Here is a 23087-nt window from a genome sequence, read left to right as displayed (position 1 = left end):
CAGTATGCAGCAATATAAAACTGTTGAAATATAAATATAAATATACAAAATATATACTGTTGTAATATAAATATAAATATAAAAAATATATACTGTTGTAATATAAATATACAAAATATATAAACTGTACTGATATAAATATAAATATACAAAATATATATACTGTACTGATATAAATATATATACTGTACTGATATAAATATAAATATACAAAATATATATACTGTAATGATATAAATATAAATATACAAAATATATATACTGTTGAAATATAAATATACAAAATATATATACTGTACTGATATAAATATACAAAATATATATACTGTTGTAATATAAATCAACAGAAATAACAAAAATATTAGATTTAAATTAAAATGAAAACATTTTTTAAGTTGTATAAATATACTTACGCGTTAGTTACCCTTGGTGCCCTTTTGCGGTCTCTGTTTTTTCCGTGTGCATGATAGCTCATGGTGGTTGCTGGCACAACGAGGCCAGAAGTAGCTAACCAGCGTTGGCTAGCAGCAATTCAGTGTCCGCTCGTGTACATCTCCTTAATTCGCATGCTGAGATCCTTGGAAATCTTTTTAACAACCATTGCTGCGAGTAGAACGAAATACAAACACAAGAATGTATATTCGATGTTTAGTCGATGTGTATTCAATGTGCAGTGAATCCACAAAATGGATGGTGTATTTATACGGTAATGACCCACATTAGAGTACGCCCACTTTAAACACCTGTACCTCGCTGCCATGCATAAAAGGTTACACACTTTGCATAGCCCACCACTCGATGATCTTTATCTGAACTTGCCCATGTCCAGATACTGCATTACTGTATGCCATCTGCTTCCATGGATCAACCCCGATTCTACGGGCGCAGGAACCAAATCGCCTCTGCCGTGCCTGTCAAGCAGAAAAAGCGAAAGGCAGTTGCCATTTCCACGCCAAGGCAAAAGCGACAGGCTAAGGCCAATAAAGAAAACCTTCTGCTGACCCCAAAGGCTAAGGGTTTTCATAGACGTCAGCCTTATTATGTCAAGAAGATATACGGTGATGTACTCTCGACACAAAACGATTGGCAGCCAACCCATCGAATCCGCAGACCACTTCCTCACATACGCTTCGACGACTCTGCCGCCGCTGTCCCGGAAATCTTCAGCCCGTCTTCTCCACCCCTCGTCCTCGACGCTGCCGCCGCCCTCCCGTTAACCCACAGGCTATCCTCTCCAGTTCTATCCGACGACGCTGCCTCTGAAATCCACAGGTCACTTTCTCCTTTGCTCTTAGACGACTCTGTTTCTTGCCCGGAAATCCAAAGGTCACTTTCTCCATCCCTCTTCGACGACGCTGACGCTTCTCCTCTACCGGATATCCACAGGTCACCTCCTCCACCCTTCTTCGACGTCGCTGCCGCTTCTCTCCATGGAACCCCCATCTCATCCTCCGTTGCACCCATCCACCCAGATTTCCAGATGCCATGCACAAGAAGCAGCTCGTTAGACCGGATGCTGAATGGGATAACTGTGGATCTCCCCGGGAACTCTATTGTGCTAGCAAAGATAGATTTGCTTCTGGAGACCATGCTAAATGTGGAGCAACGGATGATACATATGGATCAACGGATGGATCGAAGGATGGAGAAGATAAAGGATGACATAGCGGGTATACATTATTTGCTCGGTGTTAATGCCCCTGTTTCCCCGACGCTGGAGCAGGGGGGTGAGATGGATGTGATGAATGGGAGCATCGACCCCCTTCCATCACCAAGCGCACCCCCTCCACCAGAAGATGTAGTGTACATGTATGCCGTTGAGGAGGACATGACAACCCCGTCAAGACCACGCCAGGAGACAACACGGCGACCAAGACCGGAGGAAGGCTTCCTCCCAGACAACCTACCATCGCCCGTCGCCTCAAGCACACCCGCTCCCAAAAGACCTACATTCGCTCGCATTGATACGGTGCCCGACATCACCCTGTGCGATCTGCGACCGGCGCTCAGGGAGAAGTATAGGGTGAAGAGTGCTGGTGCACCCCACAAGTATGCCTTGTTACTTTTTAAGCACCATGTTCCCTACTCGTTGTACTGCGACTGGGCCTTCAAAGTGAACTACGAAGGAAATCACGTAAAAAAGGCGTTTCCTGCCAATTTAAGAAAGAACATTCTGGATGAAATGCGGCGCTTTTATCCAATTACAGATCCTGTAATGAAAGGCGTTCGAGACTGCATTAATGGCGTTTTGCGCCATGCAAGGAATCGGCCATGGACGGACAATGTGGAGGACTTTCTGTGAGACCATACTGTTGTGCTGAACTGTATTGTACTGTACTGTACATGTTTTGACCTGCTGTACTTGAATAAAGGAGATGTTGTTGTGTGTTTTTTTACTTGAATTTATACAGAAATGTTTTAACTTGCTGTCCACACACACAGGACATGCACAATTCCAGTCCCTGAGGGCCGCAAACAGGCACGGTTTTCAAGGTTGTCCTGAAAACCTGCCCTGTTTGCTGCCCTCGAGGACTGTAGTGGTGCAGGTCTGACTGACTGTTTTGCGCACCATCCCACTGTACTGTATATGTTTCTTTAATAAAGGAGATGTTTCTTTTGTATACTGTATTTTATGAATAAAGTTTTTTTTGTAATCACAGGTAAGACCATACTGTTGTGCTGAACTGTATTGTACTCTACATGATTTGACCTGCTGTACTTAAATAAAGGAGATGTTGTTGTGTGTTTTTTAACTTGTATTTATACAGAAATGTTTTAACTTGCTGTACACACACACAGGACCTGCACAATTCCAGTCCCTGAGGGCCGCAAACAGGCACGGTTTTCAAAGGTTACCCTGAAAACCCGCCCTGTTTGCTGCCCTCCAGGACTGTACTGGTGCAGACTGTTTTGCACACCATCCCACTGTACAGTATATGTTTTGACTTGCCGTTCTTTAATAAAGGAGATGTTGCGTTTTGTTTATTTTATGAATAAAGAATTTGTTTTTAAAACATGTGACTGTAAACCATACTGACTGACATAAATGTTTTCACAACTGTAGCAGTAAACCATACACCTGTTGATGTTTTGAATTGCTGTGCACTTAAAATGTTTCTACATTGTACAGTATTTGTAAATAAATGTTTTTGTACTTACTCCACCAATAAAAGAACATGTTTATTTGTTTTACATTGTTCCATTGGCTCCTTTGCTACTGTAACAAAATATAGTGTTTCTAGAATGTCGAGGCATACTGCACTGTATACTGTAGGCATGCTCAGTATAAGAGTATTAAAAAAAATAGAAGACACATACAGTACTGTACTGTATGTACTGGCACTGTATAGAAGACACATACTGTATGTACAGTACTGTAATACATGTAGAATAAATGCATAGTTTTTATTTTTTCAGGTTTATTACACAGTACACTGTATATAAAAAAGAATTGTATACTGTACGGCCGGAAAACATCAGCATACTGTTTCCGGTACAGTATTCTATCCTAATCAATAACAACGGCCACTAAACTGTAGACTCCGGTACGTGGTTTTTTTAAATCCGATTCAGCAATGTGCAGGCATTGTTACACAAAGCGGTATTAGCCATAGAAATCCCTCCATTAGCCGTTTTCTTTTCTGAGGAAAAACAAAAAGAAAAGTTTTACTGTAATGGTCAGCCCCCTAAAGATGCTCCCAGCCAGTCTCACCAATAATTTTCTCGGGGGGCGTCTCCTGTTCACACGCGCCTACCGTCGATGTCATGACACGCATATGCGTTTCAAGAAGGTTCCAATGCGCATGCGCCTGGCGTTCCACCAATTGTTCAGTATCTGCAGCACAGTACTGTAGAAGCCGCTCAGCCAATAATATTGCTTATAGGAGAATCGCTTGACTTTCGAATCGCACCGATATTGATACTGCATTGTCAAAATAAAAAACCACAGAAAATAATACGGCAACAATACTCACCATAGAATTTCCCATTCAGCTGGCGCCGGCGCCGGGCCACTGCCAGTCCAGTGTTCTTGATCATCCACGTCGATAGTTTGCAGCGGGACTAGTCCACCTGTAGTCAGCTGATGAGGCTGGAAATTGCTTAGGTACATGCAAGTTTGATCGAAACTGCACGCGAAATCCAGCTCAGGCTTGCTGGATAGACAGCAAGGGTTGTCACTGACGGTGGGACCGTCATTGGAAGCCGTTGCTGGTGCATTGCTTGGCAGCGACTGTCGTTTCTTAGTTGGTTTTAACACGACCCGTCGCCTTTTGCCGTCATCATGATCATAGACACAGGAAAAAGCCGGTGATACACACCAATACCCTCCAACAATTGTGGTTCAATACGATAAAAACAGGGATCGCTACATAACCTTTTCCTTATTGCACGCTTCCACGTTTGAGGAGCTGGCGAAAATTTGTAAAAGTCATAGTTTTCGATAAAATACTGATACATTTGAACAACTGTTGCCATCTTATCCTCTGTTGCATTAATCGCGGCCCATATCAAATACGCGTAACTTCTGTTGGGTTTTTGGAAAGCAGGCTGCACTTGAACACTCATGGTGGGCGGGTCTCTGGAGAATACTGTAACCGAAACTGGTCTTTGTCTTTCTTTAATATGAAAAGCCTAAATTGATACATTTTTGCAACCTCTTCCTTCAGTCTCAAGGCCAAGTTACAATAGCACACTGTGGTATCTTTTTTACACGAAACACCTGCAAGTTGACACATGACTGAAGCGCATGCGCATTACAATTCATGAATATCTGCCATCTGGCGGACAAGCGAAGAATTGCAACCTATTAAATCCGAACCATTCTCAATAAACGCGTCAACCGCGCATGACCCGTGGCTGAGAACGCAAAATGAATGCGGCATGCTCCAGGTGAAGTGCGTCGCATTCCAGGAAAAACCAGGGAAAAACCGGCGATGTGTTAGACTCAGATGCGCCGCAGCAGTATAAACTATTACAAGGTTACGTCATTAGACAGTACTTTTTATTATATTTGTGAATGCACCTTTTTTAAAGCTCATGTTTTTTGTTGCAATAATGAGCTGTTTGGAAACCTATACATTTATGCTTTAAGCATACAAATATTTAGCAATTCACGGGCTGTTAAACATGATTTTTACAATTTAGTAAAGCTGCAATTTTTTCTAAATATGTTTTATAAATTGAAAGCAAACACCAAGCTATAACATCTCTGCTGGTTTTTTTTTTTTATACTTATATATTTTAGACCGTTAAATGGTGTTTCATATGTATGCCTCAGAGCTGTACTCTGAATCATGGCATTTGCTGGTGCTAGGGAACATAAAATCTATGAGTGTCTCCTGGTTTTATGGACTTTAACCAGTAATGAGTATGGAGATACAATTCCTATGCTGTAGTAACTCCAGTCAATAACTCAAGTAGAGAATTTATAGTCTGTGGAACATGGTGACGGCACACAAGTGTAGGTTCCTAAACGGTCGTTTAATCTCCAGGACTGGACTATAAATAAATACAGTACTGGGTTTAAAGACTTCAACATCCTGTGCCTCTGTGCTCTCTGGAACCTTGCTAAACAGTGTGTTGTTGTGTGAGTATATATGTCTATATTTGTATAGATGACCAAAGGGCATAAGGCTATGTCCATAGACACAGCAGCCGTGCGGAAGCACGCGGAGGCTGAGGGAAAGCGGGTGCTTTCCCTGGCCTTTGTTCGCGCACCGTCCGGTGGCGTGTCTACGGGCGGGTCAGTGACGTCACGGAGCTGGTTCGGCCTCATTGGGCGAACCGCTCAAATGACCGCCCTATCGCACGAGAAATCAGTTTTTACTGATTTCACGCGCATCGCGTGCCCGCTTCCGCACGCTGTATAGACGCGATCACTGCCTTTAGGCAGTCTGATCGCGCAGCGTGCGGACACATCAGCGCGGTCTGCCCTTCTATGGACGCAGTCTTAGAGATCTGACTTGGTGCCATGGCCTCCCCTTCCATAACCTAATACATTGTACCCTGGTTGAGCAGACCAATGTTCCACATCTCTTAGACACACAACTCCAAGGATTTAGGTTATTACTTTGTATGTAACTTTTATTGGGGCACATATAAAAATAGCATCACGTTCTTGCGTCTACAGCTTGGTACATGTATTAACTAGCAAGGTTCAGCAATATGTGTTAACTTCCCTAGGAATTTCTGGACTCTGGCCAATTGCTCTTCCTAAGTAATACCACAAGCTGACTCTCCTCACAAAGCGGAAGGGAGATTGACGAAGATCTCCTGGTTCTGGAGTGAAGGGATGAATCACTGGAGTGGTGTGTAACTCCAGATTCGTGCAGAAATAGGAACAATGGCAACGCTACTCGAGTCTACTGCTCCAGGAGCTTTCCCTCTGCCTGCGTGTTGAGAAAGCTTTATTCTTCTTTAAATAGAAATTCCAGCACTGAACGTTACCATTTTGAATAAGTGTGTTTTATGAGAGGGTGTCCCTACATCTGCAGTATTAGTAAGGTCACCTGTTGCTTTTTTATGTGAAGAAAACTCAAACCTAGTTTTTATTTCTTGTTACTGTACTTCTAAAATGATGATAGAGATATAGATAGATAGATATCTATCTATCTAAAAGAAAAACAAACAAAAAACAGGCGCACTCATAGTGTAGTAAGGTTATACATTTATATGGAACTGGAATTAAAATATGAACTGCGCACTCACAAACAAATCAGATAATATCGCATGTATGAGATAAATACTCAATCGCCAAGACCCCTGATGAAGTCCACAAGACGAAACGCATAGGGCGTGTTATTTGGAGTACATTATTGTATACATTGTATATTATTATACATATTTAACTGCTAGCAAATCACGTGCAAACGGAGAAGCTCAGCCCTTTGTCATCTGGGCGGACTACAACTGCAACGCTTCCTATGGTGGAAGTAACAAAGCTGATCCGGAGGTTCCCTGTGGTGAGACGAACATCTAACAGCAGAGGGGAAGCGCTAGGTGCTTGGTGCACGCAACCTACTTCCGGTACACAGAGTGTTTGCCACGATCATCGGCCCCTGTACAGAGACGGGACACTGGTTCTACACCAGAGGCTCAGCTGGGACCCTGCTACAGTTGTTGGCGATTGAGTATTTATCTCATATCATACATGCAAAATTATCTGATTTGTTTGTGAGTGCGCAGTTCATATTTTAATTCCAGTTCCATATAAATTTATAACCTTACTACACTGAGTGCGCCGGTTTTTTGTTTGTTTTTCTTTTAGATATCTCCAAGGGAGAGGTGTTCCCCCCCAAACAGGCTGCAAAGACTGTGGAGGACAGTGTTCTGGGACTGGTTTTTGTATCATCTAATTTTTATTATTTTATATCCTTGTTTAATTCATTTGAATATATTTTAGCATTTTCGTATATATTTTTTATATTAGTTGATGTTTATTGTTATATTTGATTTTTTTTTGTACTCAAATTTTAACATTTATTAGTCTATTAGTTCATCATAGTTACCTCAGACCCATTTATGTACGTTTAGAATTAAGTAGGTGCCACTTCTTGGTTTCCCTTTTGTGTGTGTGTGTGTGTGTGTGTGTTAGTGTGTGTGTTAGTGTGTGTGTTAGTGTGTGTGTTAGTGTGTGTGTTAGTGTGTGTGTTAGTGTGTGTGTTAGTGTGTGTGTTAGTGTGTGTGTTAGTGTGTGTGTTAGTGTGTGTGTGTGTTAGTGTGTGTGTGTGTTAGTGTGTGTGTGTGTTAGTGTGTGTGTGTGTTAGTGTGTGTGTTAAACTGCATGTGTTTAGAATTAGGGTAAACTTTAGACAGGTAATAAGATGAAGTGGCATAGGTCAAATGTTCCCCTTTGCAGATCTGCCATTATACAACACAAGGTTAAAATAAATGATCAAGGAATTCCAAGTGTTGCTTCATCTTCTTACATATTCCTAGGCCAGAAAACTTCAATATGTGTCATAAATCAGCAGACCGCCCACATTACCAAGACTCGCTGCGGGCATCCTGCTTCTAGCTCACCCAGTTACACAGCATTCAGTCCACTTCTCTGGAGGTCATCATTATTCTTTGTAGTTATCTGATATTCTTGTTCCCCAATCCCCTGCCATTCTTTTTATCTCTAGCCTGGGGTTTCATGAGCTATTTCCATTGATCTGCGTTTATATGTTGGCACATTTACGCTGTGAATTGCTATTAAAGCACAAGTTCCACTTAACAAGATTTGATGGTGGTAAAGTAAAAGCAATTACTAACAAACAGCTCCTCATCTGTGCATATGCCGTAGTCCTCTCCAGAGGAACACGCAGGACCGAACAGTGTGGTTGCAACTAGTACAGCCTTTTGCTATACACTTGTATTTGTTCTCTGTCTAATTATTCATCTGCATACTGTATATGATAGCTGCAGACTTTGGTTGCAATGCACATGTTCTCTTTTTGGGAACTCTGGGGCATCCGTTTTTCTATACTGGGAAACTTTATTACATACATACAGCTAGGTTTGCATGAGCACAAATTATTATTCAGCCGGTGCTGCTTAGCCGACTGAATGCGTCCTGCAAACCGCCGTCGGTTAACAGACCGTCGGATTGCGGGTCCATGTTAATCAGCGGCGGTGACCGTTGAATAAGTGGTTCCGACGTTAATAGTCCAGCGGACTGCTTTATACGGCATCAGATAAGGCATTCGACGGAAAGCGGGCCGTCGGATACAGAGGGACCACCTGTACTGGTTAATATGTATTTTGTTCACATGCATTTTTAACTAAATACTGCAGTCACCATAAGTCCACCCATGGGTATTCAAATGTATGGCACTGTATAATAAGCTAGGCATATATTTTCTTATTCCGCTACAGTATGATCTCTTGAGCATATCACTATGATTTATGGTGAACAAAAAGGGAATTGGTTATTTCACAGTGTGCTACTGTATCTTCTTGCTTAGTCATTGTACACGGTACAGATATTAAGTAGGTGAAAGATACTGAGGCCCAGATCCAGAAGTGCAAAGTTTTAGCACACCTTTACTCGTGTGAATGGGAGCTGAGATGTGCTAAAGCTTAGCACCCCTTTTCAGCCATTCTGTTGTAGATTTGCTGGTGTGCTTGGGATCATTGTCCTGTTGCATGACCCAATTTCGGCCTAGCTTTAGCTGTCGGACAGATGGCCTCACATTTGACTCTAGAATACTTTGGTATACAGAGGAGTTCGTGGTCGACTCAATGACTGCAAAGTTCCCAGGTCCTGTGGCTGCAAAACAAGCCCAAATCATCACCCCTCCACCACCGTGCTTGACAGTTTGTATGATGTGTTTGTGCTGATATGCTGTGTTTGGGTTTTGCCAAACGTGGTGCTGTGCATGAGAGAGAGAGAGAGATTCTCTCTCCCTTCCCCCCCCCCCCCCCGCACTGTTTTCCAGATAACTACTGACGTTGTTGATGGCCTCTTCTGCTAGCAGTGTCATCACTTCCGTCACCATGCAATCCATTTACTGCCAGGGATTTGCTCTCATCTCAGAAGTGGCGCTAAAGAAGTTTCAATTCAATAATGAAACCTAGACAAGAAGTACTAGATAAACCGGACTGGAAGATGAAAGTAAACTTTTCTAGGTGACTCATATAATGACACAATATACACCATACAAACATTTTCTTGTACTCTTTGTAGGTCACCCTGCATGTTTATTTTCATTGTTTTAAGCTGTATTCACAGTACTGTACAGTAGTGTCACGAACGGCACATCTGTGAGCATGTGACTTGTATATGTGACCAGGGTTAATACACACCGTTATCTAGCTATGGGGTGCGCAAACTGGGTGGGTGAGATTTTCGGGGAGGAGTTGAGGTATGGCGCCTACAGAGGCCCTGCACTCTTTACCAAAGCATTTAAATTAAATGCCGGGGGGACCGCGCAAGGTCTTTGTTAGTTTCCCATCCCTTCCCTCCTCCCCCCACCTTGTCACTGACTGCTTCGGGTGCCACGTCAAATGACGCCGCTGAGTAACGTGGCGTCAGTGATGTTACATGATCTTGCGACGTCATTTGACACTGGAGACAAGGTAAGGGGGCCGGCGTGAGCAGTGGGAGGGAAGGGTGAACCATTGATTTAGCTGACCTACTTTTTTTTTCCCCTGCAGGATCCCTCAAATTAGTCATATTACCCCCTCAATCCGTCACACAAATAACCTTCAAATGCTGCCACCACCAAGAATAGTACGATTTCTACTTTCAGAGGTTTTGGTCCTTATTTACTAAGAAAAATATGAAATTGGCGCACAAAAAAAATGTATTCTTGCAAAATGTGTCCGAAAATCCAATTGCTCTCTTCAAAACGTGCAAAGTTCAATTGGAGCCCAAAGACCATATTTATTACATTTTAGATTTAATATACAAAAGTAGTACAGTGCTTGGTTACAGAAAAATAATATTACAAGAAACATGCAGACCTTTTCATAAAATAGGGGGAAAACAGGAAAATGTAAGATACATTGCCACATAACAATGTCTGGTTCCTTCAGAGAGGCTTGAAGTTTGAACTATGGGAATCCATGTGTGTAATTGGCATAACACACCCACCATGGTGAATTCCAAATTCATATCTCAAATGCATGGTTTTTATTCTAAAAGTCCCTGCATTGGGACTGAATAAGCAGAGCTTCTTGGCATGTTCTTAGATCCCTCTCATTACTCCCTAATTACTGTTTCAGATTTTTTTTTTGCATTATAAAGAGCCTGAGTGTAAAAACATTGTCATAACTTTATCCCCGAAGTGCCTACAATATTGTGACCCATCTCATCATTCGGCTGATGAATATCTGACACTTGCACCATCACAATTGAGTATTTTTTTAGCATCATTTAATTCTGTCTGATTGTAACATTTGCAATACAGGGAAAAGGGAGACCAAAAAGCGCACCAGCACAAACGGAGCAGGAAGAAACCAGAACAAAAAAATGATTAAAAGGGCACTTTAATGTGGCAAAAGACCCATCCAATGCATTTCGAACGTCGCAGCGTTCTTATTCATCTATATCCTTGAAAAAGAACGCTGCGACGTTCGAAATGCATTGGATGGGTCTTTTGCCACATTAAAGTGCCCTTTTAATCATTTTTTTGTTCTGGTTTCTTCCTGCTCCGTTTGTGCTGGTGCGCTTTTTGGTCTCCCTTTTCCCTGTATTGCATTGAGTAGCTGCACAGCTTGCCTGCCTGCCCTACCAGGATGTGAGTATTTGCATATTTTTCAGGGGAACCTGCCGATGAGACAAATGGTGAGTGGGTTGCACCACACACCACCTGTCTTCAGGAGGATAGTACCCATTATATGACACAATAGGTACTATATCAATTGTTAGTACCCTGGTATAGTGGTCTGGCTTATTATCATTTTTAGATATACCTGCATTTGAGCGCTTCAGCTATTTTCCATGATTGTAACATTTGCAAAGATTTATTTGTAAATCGTCGCAGATCTGTGATATTTAGTAAATACTCCTCTGCAGCCATTTAGTGAACCCCCGAGCTGAATATTCGCCAATCGATCGGCAACTTAGCTAATTACTTATCATTGTGTGGATTGTATTGATGCACATATTAGAGGGGGGGAAAATAAAAATAAAACAACTGGCAGCTTGGACTGCTGCTTTAATAGAGTTGAAGACAAAAAAAGTACTTGCCAAAGGGTCAGTGACATCTTGTTCAGCAACACGACACCATCTGAAACATGAACAAGTACGAATGGATGACATTTATTGCAAAGTGTAGGGTTAAAGGCTTATAGTTTGCTCACCTGCCACGTTATCCTCCCATTTTACGGTGCTCAGGTTCTGGAACTTGTTTCACTGGGAATTAAATATTTAGCTGCTTGGTATTATGTGCTATTGTGTTTCTGTTAAAGAAAAGTATTGGGTAACTGCAAGCAGTTTAGTAATTAAGTGCAGATGTATCTGTATGTATACAATAGTTTGCATGTGTTTGGTCTGCAGAATTGAGGCATGAGTCCGTCAGCTGTTCCATGGTACACCACTTTTGTATTAATAAAGTAAAAAGACCACTTGAAAAAAGCAAGTTTCCCTCAACTGTATTAGAGATCTGGAAAGGCAGAGTTACTATGCGCGAGTCTCCATCCACTTTCGGTTTATCATTAAATGACACATGATATCGCAGATGGCTATATTTCACAACATACGGTAATGCATCTCTTAGGTCCATCCTTTTCAAACACAATGGGGCTTATGCAGAGAGGATAGAGAAGGGAAATAGCGCCATCTTTTGGCGAAAATACGCACCAGAGAAGCTTGTCCTGCAGAGAACATGGAGAGATTCATAAAATTCGCCACAGCAGGTTTCTTTACTTTAAAAATTGCCAAACACGTGGCGAGATTGGTAAATTCGCCATGTTAAAATAGGGTGGTATGCAGGTAGCATAGATGCACTGCAACTCGCCATTCTGCCCTATATTATAGCGAGTTCAATCTAGCCAGAAAAACTTGGCAATTTTGAATCTCATCAGAAAAAAGAGGTAACGCAGCTTTCAGCATACGCCCATAACTTACTCCAATTCTGTGGCTATTTTCCTGCCGTTATCACATTAAATAACGTTCCTCTCTGCATAAGCCCCAGAGATCCTTCACGTTCAAACTGAGGAATGTGTGATTTAATAATAAACTCTAATAAAGGCAGATCAGTATCTCTGTTTTTTTTGTGCATGTTTAAACTAGCTATGTATTTTACCGCTTTGGCCAAAATACAGAAACCTGCAAAATCACTGTTTTGCTTGGGCTCTAGAGTACTTGGTCCTTTTTTTGGGGGGGGGGGGGAAGCTTTGATGCGACCTCTTCATTTTAAGTAATATATGCTACAGATAAATCTCCAATGCTGTGTAGCTGAACGTGCATGCTGGAGCATTTACATAACTAACACACACACCACACACACACCACACACACACACCACACACACACCACACACACACCACACACACACACTCTGCCTTTTTGTTTCTAGAACAAAATGTGAAGGAACTTTGACGTGAGGATGGGACGGGGAGGGGAGAATTATTCTGTGATGGGCGCAATAATATAGTTATTCACATTTCAAAATCATTTTGAATCTGCTATTTTTGTAAATAATTATTACATTGTAAGCGTTTTTGATAAAGTTTATAAAAATGTGTGGGTTTTTAAAAAAAAAATATTATCCCAATAATGCTATAAAATGTAGCACATGGTCTGAAAAAAGGTGCAGGAACCGCGCTCCACTGTATCCGCTATTCTCTAGTACAATTATTTTGTCAAAGATTTTCAACTGATTTTATTAAGTCGTTTTTTCAAATCCTGGAAAACGATTAAATGAATTAAGGCAGAATTATACAACTGCATGAATCCTCTTTATTTTTTTTTAATGTTATGATAAAATATATTTAATAGTGCATTGTCACCAATAGCTGTTGATACTTCACACAAGTTCTCTGTGTTTTCCAGGGCTAATCGTCGGGCTCATTATAAGATATGGAACACCTTCCACCAGCGGCCACGACAAACCTATCAGCTGTGCTGAAGAAAACCGGGCCTTCTCCACGCTGCTCGTCAACGTCAGCGGCAAGTTCTTTGAATATACCTTGAAGGGTGAAATCAACCCAGAGAAAATACAGAATGTGGAGCAGAATGACATGTTGAGAAAAGTAGGTGAAAACATATATTAATATATTAGCTTAAAGTAACTTACAAGTCACCTTTATACCATCTTCAGGAGAATGCATTATTGAAGGAAACCAAAAAACACAATTTGATTTTCCCAAGTGAAGTTCCTAATAAAAAAGCTGCAAACCGCTTCAGCGCGAAGTAGTTTGCACAGTAACACAAACAGGAGTGTGGGCTTTGGCATTTAATTTTCTCTAAAGAAACTTTTTGTGTATGGCTTAATAACAACTATAGCATTCTTATTTCACCTAAAATGTTGGTCACAGTAGAGATACTTTATTGGTGGAATATTTAGTCTACAGTGATGGCATTTTCACTATTAATTTGAGAACAATAAATACTTTTTCCTCTTGGTATGTATATAAACACTTGTATGTAGATTGTGTCCGCGCACGCACACATCTATATATCTAAGATGAAAAAGTATTTCTTGTTTTTAAATTAATATAGGGATGATGCCATCACTATAGACAAAATACTTCACCAACAAGTACTTTGACTCGCTTAGATTTGGGGCAGAGATTCCCTTTCCTGTTGCAGGATTTTGTATTTGTTTGCATTTATTATATATGATCATTCCCTGTTTTCTATTGTAAAGCACGGAGTATATTGTTGGTGCTATATAAATAAAATAAAATATATATATATATATATTAATTATGGTACCTTTTTTATAGTTGGCACCTTGATATAGGTTGCTCAGTTCTACCGAAACATTGGAGTTTGGCACATAAATGTACGTGTTTAAGCCCGTTTGTGCCCTCCAGCATCACACATTTCTGGTATCTCATAACATTCAATTTGACTGCTGATTTTTAATGTGACCTCCTCTAATGGATCCATTTGCCTTTTGTAAGGATTATGTTGGATGATAATTTGTAGGGACTAAGACACATTCTTATTCTTTCCACATTGTTTCCTTTTATTGGCTTGAAAAGTTTAATTATTCATGTTAAAACAGGAGTTAAATAGAAATGGCTGGGTTAGTCCAGGTGTGATAAAAAAAATGAATGAGGTCTTTTGTATTAGGTGATACCTTTTTAATAATAATATTATTATTATCAACAAATCTGCCTTTCCCTTGCTCTTCGTTTTGTGGATGCCGAGAATGGCACAAGGCCATGGAACATCACACGCTGCAAACTTCGTAAACATATATGCTAAGAGCCCAGAGCCAGTCACAAAAATAAAACATTCAATGTTAAAGCTGCAAACCAAGCAATATCCTACATGTGTGTTTTATATCAGTTCTGTACTATGAGAAAATACTTGTAGCATTTAAAATTTTTTTTAAAAACGCTGAAATTTTTCATGTATTATAATGTAACAAGCATTTTTTGTTTCTATAGCAACCTATTACAAAGTCACGTAATAATAATAACATCCCCTTCCTCTTCTGAAACAGGCTCTGCCACACCCCTTTTTGAGCCCTGCCCTCTCTCTAGCAGTGCACCATTTGTATCTAGTGACTGCCTGGTCACATGATCTTCCCCACAGAACTTTGTCATGTTAATATGCAAATGCGTTCCACTGACTGCAGAATACTCCTCTGCAGCCATTTAGTGAACCCCCGAGCCAAATCTATGCCGATCGATCACAGGAGAACAGATCGATTGGCAATTTAGCCAAGTACTTATTGTGTGGATTGTATTGATGCACATATTAAAGGGGGGGATGGGGGACGCAGCTTGGACTGCTGCTTTAAAGGATCATACTGTTCACATCCAGGTATATGATTCAATGCAGCAAAAGTGACCAAGGATGTTACATTGGGGAAACCAGCGAAAAACTTCAAACCAGAACAAACCTACACAGACACACAATAACAAACCACGAAGAAGGAAGATACTGCACTCCAATGGGACACCACTTGTCACAGCCAGATCATTCCATAAATGATTTAAAAATCACAATCCCCAACAGAATGTTTAAAAACACTAGAACGGGAAACATTTGAACTCAAAATGATGAACATCTTTGACACTAAAAAAAAGAGGACTTAATACTGATGGGGATTCTTACACCCCATCAGGATCTTTTCTTCTTTCTCCCTGACTCCATTTAATTTTAGAATAGCGCCCCTTCTGCCGCACCTCCTCCTCACACTGATGATTAATGTATGGTCCTACATGCTGTATACATTTCTCACTATCCCTTCCATCCATTTATTGCCCTGTCTGTTTGCTACTCCCTCTGCCATCTCTACTTCATCTGTTTTAGATTATCTTGTATTTTCCATGTGTGTTAAACTCATGACCTCGTTTCAGTATTGCTGCCCTGAGGATGAGAGTAAACTCTTGAAAGCTTGTCCTAAAATATCAATTGTTTTGACCAAATAAAAAGGTATCCCCTAATACCAAAGAATTAATTTATTTGGCACTGTATCAAAACATGCAAATAATTTGATAGCACCCCCTTGTGGCTGTTGTGTGTGGCATGTGGCGGGTTCCGTTGTAAGGGCCCGCCGCAAAGCAAAAATCGCGGGAAAGCGTAACCGGCGATTTTTGGCGTGTGCGCATGCGCAAACCGGCAATTTCCCCCCTTCTGCGCGTGCGCAACCACCGTTTGGCGCGCAACCTTTGTTCTGAGCATTCTCACCCTCGTCAACCGCCCGTTCTGCGCATGCGCGACCCTTGACTTCCCCGTTCTGCGCATGCGCAGACATGGCGGCCCCCTTCTCGGTACCGCCGTATCAGCGGATCGCCGAAAAGCGGGGCCTTGCTGTAATGGCAAAGAACTTCAATTGGACCTGAAAAATTGCTTCTGGATGCCTGCAAATGCATGGGTCCCTTTAATAAAGAGGAATGAAGACCTTATGAAGCTTGCAGTGGAAAGCGCCAAAAAACCTGTAGGAATTGCTAACAAAAACAGGATAGGAAAATGTCAAATGAGACAAAGCAGTTACTGAAGAAATTACAAGAAATTAAATAATCCGAAAACTCAAGAACAGGGATTGGACATGCAGAACTATGCAAGACGATCGGCAAACTTATAATTGATGAAAGAAAATGCAACTGTGATTTGGTGAAGAAGACTGTTGAAGATGAAAATAAAAAAAAAGCTTAAAGAAAACAAAGCAGCGACTTATAAATGGGACGAAGTAAATCATCGCTCTCAAACAACACAATGGATCAACACTAAAAGACTGTGTACTTATAAAAATAGTTGAAGTTGAATTTGTACACGAACACAAATAACATTGGTCATAATCCAGCAGAGGAGTGCGACAGGGAGACACCATGTCACCAAAGCTTATCACCGTAACTCTTAAATTGTGCAAGACGTTGAATTGGGAAGAATATGGAATCAAAATCAACAGTGAATATTTGAGTCACCTACCATTTGAAGATGATCTTGTTATTTTTGCCACATGTCCAGTAGACTTGCAGGAACAAATCGGAGAAGTCGCAGAAGAAAGTAAGACCGTATAATTTTTTATGAATCTGCACAAGTCCAAAGTGATCAACAAATGTTAACTCTACAAAGCTCAAAATAAATGGAATAGAACTAGAAGTTAAAGACTGTCTGCCTTGGCCAGCAAGTAACAATGGCTGGGAACCTTTCAAATGAAATCAATAGAATGAAGACGGATGGAGCGCGTTTGGAAGAAACAAGAGAATCTTGGAAGGGGAATTTCTTCCGTGCCTCTAAAAGGAAAGTGTTTGACCAGTGTATTCTGCCTGTGCTCGCGTATGGATGTGAAACTTGGACCCTAAATGCGAAGACCATTCAGTTGCTTCAGACAATTCAAAGTAGTATGGAGAGATGTATGCTAGGTATTAACCCTTAAGGGACAGGAAATAGAGTGAATGGGTTCGAAACTAAACAACATCACATGGGTGGCGAAATTAAAATGGCAGTGGGCCAGACATATAGCAAAAAGAAATAACCAACGCTAGCCATAAACAGTGCTCTACTGGATTCCAAGGGAAATTAAAAGACCAAAACGATGACCAAAAGTAAGATGAGGATGAAATCAGAGAATTTGTTGGAGCATCGTGAAGGAGAGGCTAGCAATTGCAGTACGTGGAAGATCATTGGGGAGGCCTTCATCCAGCAGTGGATCGACAAGGGATGATTATCAATCTATCTATCTATACATCAAACAGCGCATGCTTCATAGTAAAATATTGTTTTAATCTTAAAATATATCAAGGTTGAATGGTATTGCACTTACAAACCTGCGATCTTGACTGATCCATGCGATTTTTTTTAAAGATCACCAGTCTCTGCTGTGATTTGCTCCAAAGGTGCGTCACAGAGCACAATTCTCCATGGAGCCAGCCTCTGCTGTGGAAAACGCCCCAGACGTGGTTTGTTTGTTCAATTATTTTCCAATAATCTCTGCGTCCAAATTGAAAAGGGGACCTCAGTTTAGCACGTTACTTAAAGCTCGTGTGCTGACATTTAACCCAACGCGTTTCGTCCTAGAACTGACTTCATCAGGGAAGGTGGTTTGACACGCAATATTACTCGATATATACATACAAATACATGTTGTCATTGGTTACCAGCCAATTGGTATTTAAAGGGCTAGGTAGCACCAATTCACCAATTCACTAAACCTCAGATACAAATATACTAGATTTAAATAATCAAGGTATATATCACACAATATATAATATCAAACAGTGGTGTACCGGCCCCCAAGCAGTGTAGCTGCTTGCACCAGTTTCCCACTGCTACTTACATATGCCTTGCTGCCTCTCTGCGTCTTTGAATATTTGGCAATGCTGATGGGCTGACTGCGTGCTGTCGCTACACTGCCAGTTTATCAGTGGCCACCGAAGATTCTGATTTGCAGTGGTCACAACAAGGAGTGTGCATGTAACGGGGAACCGTGGTGCTATGGAGACTGCAAATTGGGGCTCTATATAAATGGTGGAGGGGAAATATATGAAGGGTGGGGCGGGAAGGTGTAGATTCTTCATCTGCTCTCATTCTCTACAGCTCTTTGCTCCAACAGAAACCTGGCTCTCACAACATGACTCTGCTGTGGAGCATGCAGTCTCCTATGGTGGTCTCTCTTTCTCTTTCAGCCAATTCCCAAATGGGAAGAGAAGAGGGGGTCTTCTCTCCTCCTGTTGACGATATCAGCTCTGCCCTATGCCTCCATCTGCTTTTTTCTTCCTTTGAGGTTCACGCTGTCCAACTTTTCTAACTTCTGTCTCCTGCATGACTGTTATCTACAGACCACCTACCTCTACATCCTCTACCTCTCTACATCCTCTACATCCTTTACCTTCCCCTTTCTCCTTGACTTTGAATCTTGATTTATCTTTTTTTCTCTTTTCTGACCTCATATCCTTTTACAGGGGAAATTCAACTGTCATATTGGTGATCTCTGTGTCCTGGGCATCTTGCATTCTCACTTTAATATCCTCCTTTTGGCCTACACCAATGGGCCAATTCCAGCACCCCCCTTTCCACTCTCTGATCATCACCTCTTATCATTCCCATCACTCCTGTCCTACCTGTTCTCTTCACTACTCTTGGGAACCTTGCTCGATTGACCACTCTAATCTGGCACCTGTTACACCTGTGCTCACCACAAACCGGGGCCGGATCGCGGGGCTGAGGTTGGGTTATGAAATCATTGACCTTAGATCGCGCAGACTGGTCCGGAGTGCGAAGTTCATAATCAAACCGGCTGGGTTCAGGACTGGAGAGGTCAGCGTAGTCGTTGGACGAGCCAAAGTCGGGGTAGGAGAAGACAGGACAGTCGGTGGCCGAACCAGGGTCGGGATAGACGACATCTGGATAGTCGTAGCAAGGAATCGGCAATAGGAAATCAAGCAGGTCCTCCTGCTTCAGCATAGTAGCTGCGGGCCAGGAGCAGGGTCTGCGCGAGTGGCGTCCACGGCCCATGGTACCGGTCTCAGCAAGGAGAAGGCTGACCAGAGTTCCCCAGAGAGAAGGCTGACCGGAGAGGGCACACCGCCAAGCAGCACTGGAAAACCAATGCTTCAACGCAGGAGTTCAAGCTGGCCTCTGCGAAGGGAGAAAGAGCAGCAGGCCACGGGGAACCAGGAACACAGGCCTCAGCGAAGAAGCTGCAGGCTACGAGGAACCAGGAACGAGTACAACGAACTGGAACAATAATCAACAGGGATTAGTAACAAGAGACAACAAGCCAGAAGGCTTGTGGCAAAACACAGGAAACATCCAAGAAGGATTATGCTCGGCAGAGAAGCATTATGGGAATGCAGTATTTAAAGGCCAGCGGGCCAATCCCAGGAGGAGGGTGTGAGGGCACTGCTCCAATGACTGAGTACAAGGCTAGGTTGCAGTGATAGCCCGCACAGCTGCTGTTGATTGCAAAGAGGGAATTTAGTGAGAACAACAGCACCCTGCAAGGCTACGAGAAAAGCCAGGAGTGGATTCCTCACAGCACCTACCCTGAACACTAAACTCTCTTCTCTCTTGTAAACTCTTACAACTCTAGCCTCTCAATCTATATTCCCCTTTCTCGGCTCACACTCATTCCTCTAACCCATGGCCTTGGCTAAATTCATAAACATGCTTCCTTCACACTGGCTCCTCTGAACGCCTATGGAGGAAATCTCACACTCTGGCTGATTTTAACACTGTAAGTTTCTCTTCTGTTTTAACGCTGCTCTCTCTAAGGCTAACACTAGTTCTCTCTCATCAACACACTCAAATCCTATCCACGCCATCTTTTCTTTTGACTTCCTTCTCCCCCCACTTGACATCCTTCCCTCACTTCTCCTCAAGCCTTTGCAGACCAATTTCAAGGCAAGGTGGATGCTATCCACTAGGCCAGGGGTGCGCAAACTTCTGTTGCTGCGCCCCCCTGCCTCCACTCCCCCAGTGCTCGCGCCGCCTTTACCTTCCTGTAGGTGTCAAATGATGCCATGGGTCATGTGACATGACGTCACGTGACCCCGCCTCGTAATTTGATGCAACGTCACGTGACCCCGCTGTATAATTTGGCGCTGCATTGCCATGGCGACGCGTTATCTGAAGCCGGCTGAACCTCGGTAAGTTCAGTTGCAAAGGCCTCACGCGATCCCCCCCGCATTTAATTTAAATGCTTTGGGGAAGAGTGCGGGGCCTCTGCAACTGCCCACCCCCACACAGCGCATTCCTGCACTAGACGATTCCTTCTGTCCCTGCACCCACTTCCCTCTACCATATGCCCTCTCCATCCTATCCCATCACACCTTATCAGAGCTCTTACTCCTGTCTTACGCTATGGCCCCAGTCCTCACTGCTGCACGCGCGCCTGGCAGCGCGTGCAAGAGTGAAAGTCGCTATCTGTGGGTCAGCTGCAGGGAAAGAGGAGATCCGACGGGGCTGGGAGGGGGGGCGTGGTGGGGGTCAGCCATGATGTCACGCGACTGGTTCACCCTCCTTGACTTGAACCTCCGCTGTGACGTGGCCAGCGCTCAGTCGCCACAAGAAAACGCAACATTCTTGTCGGCAGAAAATCTGGTAGCACATCGCGATCGGCTGCTACTGGGACCGGCCCCATTGAGGGGCGGAATTTGTTCGTGCAGCGCACGTCGTAACAAACGCAGTAGACACTGGGACCGAGGCATTAGTCCTCACTCTCACCAATATGTTCAATTTTTCCCTGTCCTCTGGCACTTTCCCCTCCTCCTTTTAAACATGCACTGGTCACACCTATTCTCAAGCACCATAGATCCTAAATACCTTGCTAGCTACTGCCTGTATCTCTTTTGCCTTTTGCCTTCAAACTATTAGTCTTGTGTTCTCCCGTGTAATCAGCTTTCTTAATTCCCATGCCCTCCTGGACCCTTACAATCTGGCTTTCGTGTTGCTCACTCAACTGAGACTGTGCTCCCTAAAGTAGCTAATGATCTATGTGAAGCTAACGTAAATGTTAGCTTAGGCCACCTTCTTGATAGACACCCAATGTATGTGAACCTTAACCTATACACAAAAACACTCAAGATGACAAACACATTTTGAGTAATTTCCATAAACTTTGTTTCGTTTTTTTTGACGTGTAAACTCTGCAAAATACCACTACTTGTTAATTGAAAACGAAACTTCAACTTCATTATATGTACAAATTGTTTAATACGATGCCCAGAGAGCTTTTCTTCTGTGTTAGGCCCTAACTCTTTTTCCCTTGGTTTCCAGGTAACCTTTGACCCCGAAGTCTTCTTCAATATCTTATTGCCGCCCATCATTTTCCATGCTGGATACAGCTTAAAAAAGGTAAGTCCAAATAATAATAATAATAAAAAAGAATCCTGTTGTTGACTTATGGGACCAATGTATGTACAGCATTATTTTTTGTGTGCATTTTGTTGTTTACATTTTACCACTAAAAAGTAGTACAAACTGTCCATCCTATGTACAGTATGAAGGCTGGTTTTTACTTCATACACCAAACGCATATTTTTTTGTTTGAAATGATGTTTGATGCATTGTGCCATGTTGATACCTAATTAATGACATTTGAATTAAAACAGAATTCTGTACAGTATGTATTATTTATAACTAGGGTTGGTAAATATCAATAGTAGGGTAGTATTATTTATAATGTAGATACATTTTGCTAACCAAGATAATGAAGCATCCGTGCTGCGTGAAATACATTTTTGGTTGATACATAGCAACTTAGTTCTGCTCTGTCACTATTAGCAGACTAGACTTTTACGCCAATTTAGCGGATTAACGTGACGCAGTTTCAATTCTTTTCTTTTAGTGCACAGATATAAAAAAGAAATATCTTAATAGTACATATTTTCATCTGCGCCTAGCGCAATCTATTTCTGAGCGCCAAAATATTTCACTAAAAATGTTTTGGCTTTTTAGCACATTGAGGGCAACAAAGGTTGTGCATAGGCACACATAACCGCAATATCATTTGTGAATTCTATTAATTTGATGCCAAAAAGGCCATTTGCCCCCACTATTCGTTCCTCTTTGTTACGCAGCTGGCTTCCTCTGTACACCCAGGCATGACTAGTAGGATGACATGCGCTGAGCCAATCAATAGCAAGAATGTCAAACCTCATGGTAATATTCTCGTTATTCATTGGCTGGCTGGCTTTGGCATTGCAGTGACCATGATATCCAACTGGTCACGTTAGGAGGACACAGACAAATAACTCCCTTTTATTTGATTTTTTTTGAGTAATAGAACATTACCAATTCCCCCAGTCATTTTCTGCTTTGGAGTTTTTGCTGTAAATGCTGATTTCGTTAAACCTGCCTTTTTATTTGACCCTATTCAGCACTAAATTCCGGCCTCTGTTAGGTACGTGCTGCTACTTAGCCCCTAAAAAAAATCATTATATAGTGTAAGAAAGGTCTTAATTGTGTCTTAAATTATAGAGAGGCTATACTGTATACAAAAAGATCAAAGAAAGAGAGAGGAAATGCCCTG

At 42.1% G+C, this 23087-nt stretch overlaps 1 protein-coding gene across 4 annotated transcripts in view; it reads left to right on the top strand.

Moving 5' to 3' along the window:
* Positions 1–23087, top strand: part of SLC9A7 (solute carrier family 9 member A7) — a 138232-nt gene that overhangs the window by 43520 nt on the left and 71625 nt on the right. For 3 of the 4 annotated variants that reach the window (XM_075590588.1, XM_075590589.1, XM_075590587.1), the window contains exons 2-3: positions 13484–13683; positions 21833–21910. In XM_075590588.1, coding sequence (XP_075446703.1) covers positions 13484–13683; positions 21833–21910 — 278 coding nt within the window. Of the gene's footprint in view, positions 1–8882; positions 8893–13483; positions 13684–21832; positions 21911–23087 lie in introns of those variants that run through there. The other variant, XM_075590590.1, reaches the window with a different exon arrangement.

The sequence above is a fragment of the Ascaphus truei genome, chromosome 3, assembly GCF_040206685.1.
Source record: "Ascaphus truei isolate aAscTru1 chromosome 3, aAscTru1.hap1, whole genome shotgun sequence".
In the NCBI taxonomy this organism is placed as follows: Eukaryota; Metazoa; Chordata; class Amphibia; order Anura; family Ascaphidae; genus Ascaphus; species Ascaphus truei.
Note: the sequence above shows the minus strand (reverse complement) of the source record. Positions and strands in the feature narration are given on the sequence as shown.